This window comes from Oryzias latipes, chromosome 8 (assembly GCF_002234675.1).
Source record: "Oryzias latipes chromosome 8, ASM223467v1".
Taxonomy (NCBI): domain Eukaryota; kingdom Metazoa; phylum Chordata; class Actinopteri; order Beloniformes; family Adrianichthyidae; genus Oryzias; species Oryzias latipes.
In genome coordinates this window covers 15,670,524-15,684,893 of record NC_019866.2, presented here as the reverse complement: position 1 = coordinate 15,684,893, position 14,370 = coordinate 15,670,524, and the positions used below count along the sequence as shown (strand labels likewise).

The following is a 14,370-nucleotide window of genomic DNA, read 5'->3' as shown; positions in this document are numbered from 1 at the left end:
CCAAACCTTTTGCCAAAAAGGTCAGTTGTGGTGAGGTAAAAAAAAAAAAAAAGTGTTAGGGCCAACCATTTACCCTGCTTTCATTAAACGCATAAAATTACCGGTAAATGCAAATATTGTTTAAAACAATACATCTAAAAACTTTTGCCAAAATTTTCATTTTTAAAAGCACAAACAAAAAGAAAAGGTCTGTCAAAAAAAATAAACTTTAGCCAATGTTACATATTATTCACATTCAAATGGTCAATGTAAACTTCTAAATTTAAATAGTGTGAACAGTAAAATAACAATGTTATCTTATTCAGAAGTACAAAACATTGTGGTTTTGATCAGAGGAACAAATAGATCTGTTCTAATTTGGCCCTTGTTACGCCCCCTTCCATGTCTAGGGGTACCTATGGGGGGCAGAACATAAAAAGGTAACTTTTTGGCTACTAATTTAAAATTAACAAAACACCAGAAGAATATCTCCATAAAATATAACAAATTTATTTACAAATAAACAACCACCAAGAACTAAAAGTGAAGCAAAAAGGCTTCAGGGTGTCACGAACTGGTGGTGGAGGACCCAAATGCAGGAGACCAAGCTTGGTGACAGGAACTAAAACATTTAATTAGCAAACTGAAACATGACAAAACTATGAGGGGAAACAAAACTGTGACAAAACAGAGCAGATGACCTGACAAGGATGAACAGAAACCAAGACACTTAAATAGGCTGAGGGTTATTAACTGAACTGAAGACAGCTGTGGATCATGAACCAGAAACTGGTATGACTGACAAGGAAACCAAAAACATGACAAAGAAAACCAAACCACTGAATCCTGACACAGGGTGAACCAAGGCCAAAGTAACAAACAAAACCTCACCTAACTGAAACATGTAGTCTTACCTGTAAATGAAAGAAAAGGGAAATCAATGACAAACACTAACCTCCATAGAATAACAAACAAAAGGAGAAAACATACTAAAGAAAATGGCAGTTCAGCCCTACAGCTCTACTTAACATATAACTACAAACCAAAAGACTGAACAGAGTGGGCAAAAAACCACAAACTACAAAGAACTACGAAGAACTACGAAGTACAAAACAAAGTGCAACACAAACTAAAACAAATGGAGAAGAGCAAAACAAAATGGAGAATACAAAAACACAAATGGAGAAGAGGGCCAAGCTGCAGTGGAGACTGTTGCTACAAGGCTCCCTTCTCACAGACTGGAGGTCCAAGTGGTGGTTTTAAAGGCTGCCTCCATCAGCTTGTCCAATGGGAGGCCACATCCATTTCCACCACATCTGAAAATATTCAGACACAAACACTAAGATGCACAAGAACACAGAAGTCCCACTCTGATACAGAAATAATACACAAAACACAGAATAAACAGAACTAAAAAAAAACCAAATACGGCCACACACGTAACAGCCCTTAAGACTCTTAAAGACACTGGTTGTCGCCACAGGCTTATAATGACATTTAGCCAATCGCAGTCAAGACATCGTACACAGAGTTCTTAGAAAATGCCGGGGGTCGCAGGACGGATATTTGGCCCATGTGCCAGACTTTGGACATGCCTAGTCAAACCAATAGGTGTGCAGACAGTTAAGAAATCGTTTCTTGTGTTGTCTTTACTTGTCTTTTCTTTTTGTTCATTTAAATAAAGTTATTTGCTTCTCCTTTTTGTGTCAAAGGATAAAGAAAAGTTTCTTGCCGTTCTGAATCGCTACATGGAGATTCACGGGACAGTTTACTATGAGACACAGCGCCCCCCAGAGGTGCCAGCATTTGTGAAGAACCACGGGCTGCTGCCTCAGCAGGAGCTCCAGCAGCTCCTCCGAAAAGCGAAGGTGAGCTACGTCCAAACCGCCCTCAGAAACAACTCTTGCAACTCTTGAGGTCAGGCATAGATACAAGTTTCTATGACTCTAGGTACTATACACATGTCCATTTACCACAGGTTGAAAGTTAAACCAGCTCTGGCCAATCAGGGACTTGGATTTTGTTGTGATGAAGGGATGGCATCCTTTTTAATTCACGGAAATGCCAACCGTTTAAAAATTGATCAGGGAGGAGAAATTAATGATTGTGGTTAGTGTCGGGCTGGAATTAAATGACATCAAGTCTGTCATATATCGTTATAGAGCTGTAAAAAAATAAAGCCTGGAGCAAGATTCACCATATTTGAACCACTGTGAATTTTGCACCAAGACTTTTCAAACTGTGGGTGGCGGACACGCGCCAGTAAACTGTAGAAAAACAAGAAGACGAAGCCCCTCCCCGCTTGTCCAGTGTGAACACCATGAGCTAAATACATGTTCAAGCTGACTTTCCTCAGCTTGAGAAGTCCTCACACTCCTATATAGACAAATATATTTGATAGTGATGGTGGAGCTGAAAAGCTATGACTCGCATTTAGATTTTTTTTTATTTTCCTCAAAGGTATTCATCGGATTTGGCTTCCCCTATGAAGGTCCCGCCCCGTTGGAGGCAATCGCGAACGGCTGCATTTTTCTGCAGCCCAAGTTCAAGCCGGCCCGCAGCTCGCTCAATAACGAATTCTTTAGAGGGAAGCCCACTTCCAGGAAGGTAAAGGCTCCCCACAGGATTGATAAAAAACCCACAAAACACAAAAAAGAATCTTGATTTAAGCCTTCATTCTGTTTCCATTTGTATTTTCCCAGGTTTCCTCCCAGCATCCGTATGCAGAGCAATACATTGGCAAGCCACACGTCATCACCATCGACTTCAATAACTCGGCAGAGTTTGATGCAGCCATCCATGACATCATGAAGATCAATGTATGTAAATACTTTGAGCTTTCCATCTGAATTACCACTAAACAAAAGAGCAGTCTTGTCTTATAAAGGTCTGCCAAAGTGCTGCATATTGACATGGATGGAGCATAACGTGCAAATCTCACACTTGTCTGGTTTGACCCACTTGGAAGAACACAGCCAGTAATGGAGCTCTTAATCATAGCATTTTGACATTACAGCAGAATGCTTAGCTGGCTCCCTCTCTGCTCCCCACACTCCTAATTGCTTGAGATATTGAATGACTCAGTGGGTAAACTGTACCTACACCTTGGTTTTGCACAGCAGCTTTTCACAGGCGAGCTCCGCAGGCAGCGTGCATTGTTTGCAACACATCGTATTAATCAATCCCTTTGTTCTCAATCTGTCAGGGGAGCGGGCAAGCCTCCCTCAATGCCTCGATGCATGCATTCCTCTTTCTGGAAGTTGTGGAAAGCACATTCAAAGTGCTCACAAAGTGAATAAAGACATAAAAAGTCTTCTTAAACACAAACAAGAGGGCAGAAATGAAGTGTTTATTTCTTCTCATTAACAGCTAGAACAATTACTAGATATTGTACTGGTCAATCTTTTTGGTCTTGGTTAAGATTGCTTTCCCTTGCAAGAAAATCTACTTATCAGCACTTTTAAAAGTCACTATAATTATGACATCGCGTCTGGTTTGTTTTGTAAAAGCCCAAATCTTTTTTTTTTTTTTCCCAAGGGGTCTGTGTCGCACTATGTGTTGGTTGGAAGCTGCAAGTTCCTGCAGTCTCAGTTGCCTGGCAACTGGCAACTTTGTTTCGTTTGGGTTTTGTGTAGACAACATACCTCTTAGATGTGCTGTTGGGCTGCTTTTGCCACAGTTGGACAGAGACAGACAATCTGTTCCCTTCTGCTCCTTGGGTGCAACACTGAGCTGATGACTGTGGGTGGTCACTTTCAGTTCAGCATTTACATGTTAAGGCGCCTTTGACTTTGACACCTGCTTTTTTGTCACACAATTAATTAGAGTTAAGCAAGCTATCAGATTGTTTTTTCCATTCTTACAGTCCACTCGATACGATTCAATTCAATTTTGAATTTACACGATTACACATTTAGACATATTTGTAAAGAAATACACCAATAATCTATATATGTTTTGAAGATATTTATATTTAGCCAGCATTGTAAGTTAAGGTCGACTGACCGTTGGCATTTGGGGTCCTGTGGGTGATTCCATTATATGTTAGCATTGAACTAGCCGACTTTGGCTTTACTGCCGTTTTGCATTAGGTCACCGAAAAAGGGAAAGGCATTAAAGATTGATCTCTACTTTTATAGTTGATTATTGATTATTTAAGTTTGATAGATTCAGATCAATAATCGATTTTATCAACCCAGCCTCATTGTTTGTACACTTTTCTAAAGGTTAAATATTAGCATTATGTATTCACCGCACTATGGCACACACTGGATTACAAGGCGCACCATCAGAGTCAGAGATAAGTTCATCAGTCAGAATTTATTAATTACGTTTACAGTAATTCTTGAACTTGTTTGTAACATGCTACACATTAGCCACCTTAGAAGAGTTAGCCGCATTAGCGTATTTACTAAATCTGTAACCTACCTTGTTTGCAATACGTAACAAACAGACTGATACCATTAAAACAAATATTACTGACTACACTAACTACCAACGTCTGACACAGTCTGACACCGCTAAATGTAAGCCACATTGGAAGCGTTAGTGTATTTACAATACCTATAACTCCTGACCCGCTAATGCGGGACAGCAAGACATCAAACTGGGTCTCTGATAGACAAAAGTATCATTGAGCATTGCTTCGTCATTAAGACGCAGCTCCTGTAGTAGAGGGTAAAGATCACTATACTGGAAGAATTTCGGAATAATCCCATGAACCCAGACATGGAGACGGGATTACTGATGTTTAGAGCTCTTTAAAATAAATAAACCTGATCTGTCAATATGCTCTGTGTCCTCCATGCATTGTAAATTAAATATACAGTCAATGCTTTCATGTATGAGGAAAACATTTTTAGACAGTAGCTCCTCCCACACGCGTCAGGAGGATCACGTTTATGAACACACAACACAACACATTTGTGGACAAACATCAAGCAGCGAATTTGACACGCGTCAAAAGACAGGCAATGGACTGAATTTGAAACGTTTGATACATTTAGTGAAAACGCAGCATTTGGGTCAAAAAGTCGTTAAAGAATTAAGACATATAACACACCAAAACTGTTCTTTCAGAGATGGTGTTTGACTCAAATGAAGATAAAGTTAATGGCCGTAAGTAAACTAAGTAGAAAAAGGTTGAAGACAAGCAGGAGACTGAACACATAAGGAGAAAATATGAGGATAAAAAGCCAAACTAAGAATTTCAAATTAAATATGATGAAAATGGTGGAGACAAACCTTTGACTTTACTGTTTTGGGGTCTAATTATCAAAAACAAAAACCAACTTCATTTGGTGTGACAGGGGGGAACAAAAACCTCAAAGAAGAAAATAATTGAACAAAAAAGCTGATTTGAAAACTGAGAAGAAGACATTAAAAATGCACCGATTCTCACAGGTTTAGGCTGAGAGACTTTTTTTTGTTATGCTTACACTGTCACAAAGGTTTAAAGGCTGACACAAATTTAAAGAAATAAAGGTTAAGCTGCTGTAAATGGAGGTCTGCTTCAGAGATTCTGTTTAATTGGGACCCTAAAGAAGGAGGTTTGAACTCAGAGTCTTCTCCGCTTCAGCGTTCCGCCAGACCTCGGCTTAATGCTGCCATTGTATTGATGTTATTATCTTTTAATCTTCTCATTTCTTGAAATAGCAGCCAGGAAACTTTTTGCAAACAAGCATACATAAATTCAACTAATACACCAATATTAGGAATTTACATTCAAATGTCTCTCTTAAGCCCCCTTTTACTTTCATTCTGTTAAATGGAATTGCCCCAAAGGCAAATTGCTGATGAAATGCCAGAAACATTTCATTTTACTTGGTTGAAACAGAGTAACAAGACAGTGCCAAAAGGATCACAACGCTAAAAGGAAGCATTTATCAATTTAAAAGCTTGAGTGCTTCAGTGGTTTGCTGGTAAACAGTCAGATCTCAGTTTAAGGCCCTTTTGGCAATGTGGAACGCAGTGAATGGTATCTCAATGTTTTGTATAAATACTGAAGTTGTTGAGTCACATCTGGATTAACCATTTAAAGATTTTAAAAGTGTTCCCAGTGGTCTTTTAATTATATCTATGCTGTTTTTAACCAACATCAAAAAACCTTGGAGGACATAGTTGCTGCAGAGCGGCAGGTTTTCATTAGAAATTTGCCTCTGAGATGTTGACGGGGCCATTGTCCCGGAGTATCACCCCCCCCCCCCACACACACACACACACACACACCTGTTCCTCTTCCACTACAACCAGGAAAACAAAGACGTATATGGATCTAAGTGAATACATCAAAATGGAGCGGGGCAACAACTTCTGTATGTCCCCCACCATCAGAAAAATGCCACAAGAACATGTTAAAAACACCCAAAACACCATCTTTAACATAGAATATGTCGCCGATAAAAACTAAACAAGGCACTCTTTGAAATACATCTGAACAGTGTGAACCAGCTGATTCTGATATTTCTCCTCTTCAGAATCTGCTGGAATTAAGTTAATTGCTTAAATGGCTGTAGAGTTATGGTAGTGGAAAGAATGTAAAGCTAAATCTTCTATGTGATAAAAATGTGGCGATTAACATGCAACATTCATCATTATCCAGCACGGCTCAACTTTTTATTTTTTTCTAGCATCTAAACCTTAAAAATGGTTCCTAATCAGTGCTTTTCTTGGAAGTTATATAAGGGTCAGGCTTTTTCTAAGACAGCTGCCATTCTTGAGGACCTGCTGCTCTGCTGCCAGTTTCATCTATTGTTCAATATATTGATGCACTCGTCACTAAAAAATAATGACATTCATTTAAAGACCTGTCACCTGTGATGCATTGGGTCATTGATTTTAATGAGAAACTTGAGGCATGATGTAAGCCTTCCATAATTAAACTAATGAATATGTCAAGTTGGATTAACTGTCAGATGCTTGCTTCCTGTAATTACATTGGCTTGGTTCTATAAGCACACAGGCCAATACACACATCTTCCTGTTGTCACGTCTGTGTTTTTAGGTAGAGCCCTTCCTTCCTTATGAGTACACCTGTGAGGGAATGCTTGAACGACTACACGCCTACATTCAAAATCAGGTGAGTATAGACACAAAAATCAACAAACGGATAACGGTCCTAATTTCCAGAGACAGTACTACATGTTGCCTCTGACGTGTGGTACTAGATATATATTCAGATGTGTAAAACAGATCTAGTAGTGTGTGCACACTTAGTGTAAAAGGAAACAGAATACAACAAAAACCAGGAGCTGTTGATAGGATAAAAACAGAAAATGCGACAACATTGTTTCTGTACCCAGTCAGCAAGGCCAAGTGGGCCCCATATGGTGTAACCCTTGTGCTATCCAAGGCACTTTAACATTGGGAGTGGGGTCATCTGGACCCCACAACACAGTGCACTGAACCTTTTTTCTTCAATGATTTGTGATCTTTTACTAATGTCGATGGATTACATGAAATCCATGGACACCATTATTCACCTTTATCATGGTAGGCATAATACGTCAATGGGGTCATCTGGACCTCATAAGATAGAACAAGGGTTAAAAGTGGACAGAGAATGTTGGCCCTGAATGGGTTTGTCCGCAGTTTCTGTGGTCACACCACCTGTGTTTGCCACAATGGCTTAAGTGGGCACTCACTATGCTAGCCAGCCACCTGGTTGACAGTGTAGCGAGCTCCGCTACCCCAGGTCTGGCAGAGCAAGCGAGCGTTGCCGCTCGGGGCCTGCAGAGGTAGCTACGCATAGCAAACCAGCCCACTGAGTGCTCACTTAAGCCAATGAGGGAAAACACAGGTAGGGCCACTACAGAAACACCGGCCAAACCCATTCAGGGCCCACATTTTCTGCCCACGTTTAAATCATATGGGGCCCACTTGGCCTTGCTGACTGGGTACAGGAACTGTAGTTGAAGGGAGTCCAAAGAAAAAACTAGTTCAGGATAAGAAATCTGTAGAACCTAACAATGAAATGTCAGCAGGAATCCAGCCAGATTGGGATTTTAGGGATTGAAAACCTTTATTCACAGTAATGCCAGAAAAACCCAAAATTGTTGATAAAAATAAGTTACATAACTAATAGAAGAACGCAGGGTTTTTTAAAATGTCAAATGCCTCCGGCAGACTCACTATAAAATTCAAAAATAATAAAATAACAAGTCTGTATGCATTATTTAAATGGCGAAGGGGCCGTCAACATGCTTTCAGCCAAAGGTGTGTTTTTAGACAAAGCATGTTTTTTTTCATACGATTCACACAGAGGAAAAGTCAAAGTTCTGTATTTTTTTTACTCTAATTCGTTCTGGAGTATATGTTTGAGGTCAGAATCTAAGGTGATGTTCATAGAGAATTTTTATTTATTATTATTTTATTTCTTTATTTCAATGTATTTCTTTTATTATTATTATTATTATTATTATTATTATTATTATTATTATTATTAGTATTTATTATTATTATTATTTCCTTATTTATTATTATTATTATTATTATTATTATTATTATTATTATTATTATTATTATTATTTTTAATCTATTTTAGGTTCTCCATTATTATTTTTAGGGGGGGTGCCCTGGGGGGGGGGGGGGGGGTTGCTAGTCCCTAGGGATGTCAGGGCATGAATGGTGGGGCTGGACCTCCTGCCCCTCCGTTTTGGCACCGGGCCCCTTCCTTGCTGACTGTCTCTCAGCGCTGGCGAGGCTCTGGCCTCAATCTGCGGCTGGCTTGCCGCCTCCTGACTGGCTGGCCGAACTGGGAGCGGGGCCACCTAACACTGCCGGCTGGCCGGTCGCTCGGGGGAGCCTTCTTCCCCCAGTTGTGCCCATCCGCCTGCTCTTCCACACTCCCACCCAAATAAATGTTGCACATAGGGCTCCGGGAACTGGATGGGTGGGTTATGCTGGCAGGGCTCACTGGGGGATCTCTCTCTGGGTCGTGTCGGCGCCCACCCTCCATCCCGCTTTTACTTGCATATAAGACACCCTTATTTATCTTGGGCCTTGTGGGAGGGGGCACGATGAAACATCTGTCCTCATCTTTCACTGGTCCGCCCCACAATTTTAACTTACAGTTTAGACACACACACTACATGTTAGCAGCACACACACAGCAAATACACACCACACACAGAGGGACTCCGGAGTGGGGGGGCTCTGCTTCTTGGCAGCGGTGGGGCCCACCACACTGGAGACCTCCTATTTTAACTGCAGGCACACACACAGCACACCCACACCTCCGTACATCCGTAGGGTAGGGGAGGGGCGGCCAGTCTTCTCCCGCATGGTCCTTTCAGGGCTGCGGTGGTGGTCAGGCGTGCGGCGCTGGGGGGTTCGGTCGGCCAAGGGGGTTACTGCGTGGCGACCGGGGGTGGGGGACAACCAGAAGATTGTGAGTATGTGTGCGAGAGTGCATGGGTGGGAGGGACCTGGGGGCTGGCTCGCTGGGATCCTCTGGGGCTCTCCCTCCCCATCACAGAGTGGGGAGGGCAGTGGAAGGGTTTTGGAGGAGGGGTCAGATAATATGGCGGGTGAGGAGAGTTGTAGAGGGTAGGGTTATGGGGGGTGGGAGGGGAGCTGTGGCTGCGCGGCGATCTCTGGGTTGCTCGGGTCGGGTGCCGGGGCTGGCTTGCGGAGACGGGGCGCCGGTTGGGTGGTGGGCGGCTCATGGGTTCTCGGGGCCCTGGCCTCGTCCTTGTCTCGGCGTCTGGCGCCCGGTGGCCCCATGGCTGCCGCCTGGTACGGCTAAGCTCTCCTGTCCTGTGGCCTGGGGGCCCGGACCCCGGGTTCGCCTATGCCTCTGGGCGCCGGGGGAGCCCCTGTAGGGGGGACTTCTCTGCACCTGGCTGGCTGCTTGGGTCCCGATTCTAGGGGCGCTCCTGGCCTGGGGGTCTCTCCTCCTCTCTCCTGGTCTGGCTGGTCGGGCTGGCTAGGATCTGGTTCCCTTTATGAAGACACGGTTCACTTCAGCAGCATGCATGTATCTCTACCCCCATGTGCACGTGCACACTGCCACACTGCTCTCTGTCTGCTTCATCCCCCCTCCTTACCCACAGTTGTGTTGATGGACAGACATTTTCCGCTCATCTTCGTGTCAGAATTTCACCTTTGATGTAATATTTGTCTTTCCAGCAGATCTAGTATAATTGTTACAGCTTAAAATAATAACTTGTTCAAATCAGTACTTGTATCCCCCACTTTCTCACCTCTCTTCCCTTTACTCTCTTCCATCCCCCCCCCCCTTACATTCTTCCCCTCTCCCTCCCCACACACATTAGGGGTCACGAATAAAGAGAAAAGAAGAAGAAAAAAAGTTTAGTTCCTAGATGTTTTTTATGACAACATTAATATTCCAAGATTATCAATATATTTTCTATAAGGGGAGCCAGTTTAGCTCGGGCTGGTTTGCGGGGCCTTCCGTGAAACCAAGGTTCAAATCCGGGCTGCTCCCTGTTCCCTTCTCTGCTTCTGTGCCGGTCCCAAGCCCGGATAAATTGAGAGGGTTGCGTCAGGAAGGGCATCCGGCGTAAAACATTGCCAAGTTAACCATGCGACTCCTCCTCGAAAGGGAGTCGCATGGATAATTTTTGACCTTTTGTTTCTTGATCTAAATTTTTGTAAAAACTATACCATATAGATTTTTTTATCTTCATGTCTAGGCCTTTTTTATACTTTTATGTATATTTTTAGTTAACTTTTATTTAAACTTTTCATTTATGTTGAGAGTCTTATATTTTAACCATATGCAACAGGTAAAAAAAACAACATATAATTGGCAGTATTCCAATCAATTTACTGAATTTCTTGGACCATAAGGCGCTCCGGAGTACAAGTTTGCAGATGCCACGAAATGCATATTAAAAAAAGTGGCACTGAAGTATGTTGAATTTTTGGGGGGAATTTATTTAAGCAAATATGTTAGGCACATCATAATAAGGGAATATATAATATTAATAGACTAAATATATGCAGGCATCACTACTTTTACACATTGATACTTATTTAGCTTCATGAATCATAGGAGGCAACAAATGAACAATTATTCAGAATAAAGAATATGTTAACAAGTCAACTATGTTAACAAGTCAATTAATTTATCTTCTAATCCATTTCTTTTTCCCCTTTCGGGGTCATGGGGCTGCTGGAGCCTATCCCAGCCACTTGCAGGTGAAGGCAGGGGACTCCTGGACAGCTCGCCAGCTTGTAGCAGGGCTACAATCACACACCCATTTCCACTCACATTCACACCTATTAACAATTCGGAGTAACTAACTAACCTATGAAGCATGTTTTTGGACAGTGGGAGGAAGCCCCCCATCCGGGATTTGAACCAGGGGCCTTCTTGCTGTGAGGCAAGAGCGCTAACCACTTCACCACCGTGTACTCTTATCTTTCTGGTCTGAGCCACTCTGGAACAATTTCCCCAAGTGCGGTGTAAATCTATGTTCACACTACCCTCCGCAAAACACATGTTAAAGAGGCAAATTTAAATCAAAAGTCTATTCAAAAGCATGTAAAAGCGTGTTTCAGGCTGCCACGTTCAAAACCCTTGCGTTCACGCATAGCTACGCACATTCTAAAATATTTTTCATTGTCTATTTTTTGTTGGTGTAAACATTGGTGGTTCTATGTTGGCTCTTGCTCTGCTCTGGCATCATCTCCCCAAGCTGTCAACAATGAAATAACCTTACTCCTATCCTGCCAGAACTGACTGGAATTCTCAATCGCCTCCTGGCTCACTCAAGGTCTGACCCACAGAAAGACACTGCTCCCTTGTCTTTATTATACTTTTATTAGCTTCTCTGGTTTTTGTGGAACTTTTCCAATTTTAAACCAGAGTTCTCATTTAGCACCTGTCTTTTACCATCGACTTTTCTGCTCCCAAATTGAATCTATTATAGTCGTCTATCAAGGTTGCTGTAAAACTTCCTGTTTAATGTCTCTAATGCCTTTCTAATCCTCTTACGCTGGTGTTTTCTTGATGTGCGATGATGCGATTATGGCACTTTACTTAAACAGAAACTTGACTGAAATCATATACATTATAATTACTATTATTACACCATTGATTTAGAGAGTTCAGGAATTTCTTTACATATTAAATTCGCAAAATTAAAAAAATCACAACAAGAATGTGAAGTAGAACTTTTTCAACTGCAAAACCCGTAATGCTTTGATAAAAAGCTGCTTAAATTGTTCAACATTATCAAATTTTATCTTAATTTACATAACTCAATTTCAAATAGTACAGTACTTTTTGAAAGTGTTTTTTTTACCTTTCATGCTTTTATTTATTTTTTTTGCTTGTGCATGGTTAAGGCTATGTTTTTTTTTTGTATGCCTATAGGGGGAAAATTGCAGCTAAATTCGGGGGAGCTTGGATTGGAAGCTTGGTTATTGCCTTTGGGCACAAGGAGCCTGTTTAATAAATGGACCTGAAAACCAGAGGGACTTGTCAGAGAAATGTTATTACCTAGGTTTTATGAATAGTCCCAGTATGAGAAGAAGGATCTCAAGTCTAAAGTCTGCATCTCTTTTGTGTCATTTGGGGACGTTTCTCAGTGGGGGCATGGCTTTTACCGGGTGTTTGACAAACACTTGACAGCTTTAATTCTATTTAATTCAAGTAAAGTTAAAATCTATGTATATAGTGTTAATAAATCAATTAAACACTATATTATTTCACTACACTATATTTAACTAAAATTCATATGCATTTTATATTTTAATTTAGATCTGCTGTGGAGTTTTGCACAGTTAGAAAAAATGGTAATGTATTTTTGCAATTTTTAACTTTAAAAAAAAAAAGTATTCTGAAAAAGAAAAGGATTATGTCACGGTGCCTCGGTCAGCCCCGCCCCCTCAGCTCTGCTCCTGACTTCCTCCAGCTGTGACCACTTCATCTCATCAACCTGCCTACTCTTAAGGAGATCCAACCCATTCATCGACGCCAGTTCGTTAACTCCTAACGGTGACTACGCCTGGTCAGCCTGCTCAAGTCCCATGTCTCTGTCCTGCCTTGCTCTCATGTTCTGCCTCTCTGTCTCAGGATTTACCCAAACGAAGGTCACCTGTGTGGAAGTCTGCCGTCACTCATCTGCCGTCCTGAACCGAGCTCGGAGTCCTCCAGCCGCGGTGTTCCCTCCAGCCTCGCCACGAGCCACGTCCGGATTCCCTCCTGTCAAAGGATTTATTCTCTTCAACTTTTCCTGTGATTAAACTCACTTACCAAGTTACTTACCCGACTGATCATTCTGAGTTCCAGCATCTGGGTCTGTCTCGCCTGAAAACCATGACAGAACGAACTGGCCAAAACCCAGACCCAGCTGACTCAGATGGTCTACGCTACGCCGTGAGCCAACAAGGAATCATCCTGGGACGCCAAGCTGACGCGCTATCCCAAATAGCATCGGCTCAACAGGAACTTTTTCGGCGCCTCGATGGTATGTCACAAACATTAACAGAAATCACCAGTCAAGCCTCCGCTTCTGCTCCTACAGTTCCGGCCGCGACTTCCGGCAACAACCCCTCTTCCGCCGCCGTCACGACTCCTGAAAATTTCCGTCTCCAACCGGAACCTTTCCACGGCAACACGGAAGCATGCGGGGGCTTTCTCCTCCAGTGCCAGTTACTCTTCCAACAAGCTCCACGATACTACTACTCCGATCACAGTAAGATCACGCTAGTCATCAACTCTCTTCGCAGTAAAGCGCTACAATGGGCTCAGGCTTTCTTAGCCGCCAATCCTATATCATACTTACCTTTTGAACGATTCATTAATGAATTTAAGTTGGTGTTCGATCAGCCCCGTAAGCAAGACGAAGCAGCACGCAAGCTCCTTTCACTCCGACAACGAAACCGCTCCGTTAGTGAGCATATCATAGACTTCCGCATCCTGGCTGTGGAGGCTGGATGGTCGGATCCAGCTCTCCGAGGGGTCTTTTACCAGTCCCTCAACGAAGCTATCAAAGATCATCTATGTACCCAGCCGGAGGCTAACACTTTCGAGGAACTAGCGGCTGCCGCCTTACGTTCCGACATCAGGCTACAGGAACGTAACGGGAGTCGGAGTCATGTGACCAGGAAGACTACTACGCTAACCCCCCTCGTCACTCCCATGGACTGTAACACCACTCTTCGGTCTGATACTCCTCGCACCATCCCAGAAGAGCCTATGCAGATCGGGCATTCAAAAATCACCGCCGAGGAGCGGCTTAGACGTCGCAACGAAGGTGCGTGTTTCTATTGTGGAGAATTAGACCATCAGATTAATCAATGCTCCCGCCGTTTAAACTCCAGAACCCCCCGTTAAGAGACCGGTCGCGGGGGGATTGTCCCACTCATAATAATTTCTTGTTTGTTCCGGTCAAGTTATGCCACGAATCCCGAATTCTT

General features: G+C 42.6%; 1 protein-coding gene across 2 annotated transcripts in view; it reads left to right on the top strand.

The window, feature by feature from the left end:
• The window catches only part of LOC101163172 (alpha-1,6-mannosylglycoprotein 6-beta-N-acetylglucosaminyltransferase B), a 91,866-nt gene that overhangs the window by 65,983 nt on the left and 11,513 nt on the right, over window positions 1–14,370 (top strand). For both annotated transcript variants that reach the window (XM_023957678.1, XM_023957679.1), the window contains exons 13-16: window positions 1,692–1,847; window positions 2,440–2,586; window positions 2,682–2,798; window positions 6,983–7,057. In XM_023957678.1, the coding sequence (XP_023813446.1) occupies window positions 1,692–1,847; window positions 2,440–2,586; window positions 2,682–2,798; window positions 6,983–7,057 (495 nt within the window). The remainder of the gene's footprint in view (window positions 1–1,691; window positions 1,848–2,439; window positions 2,587–2,681; window positions 2,799–6,982; window positions 7,058–14,370) is intronic.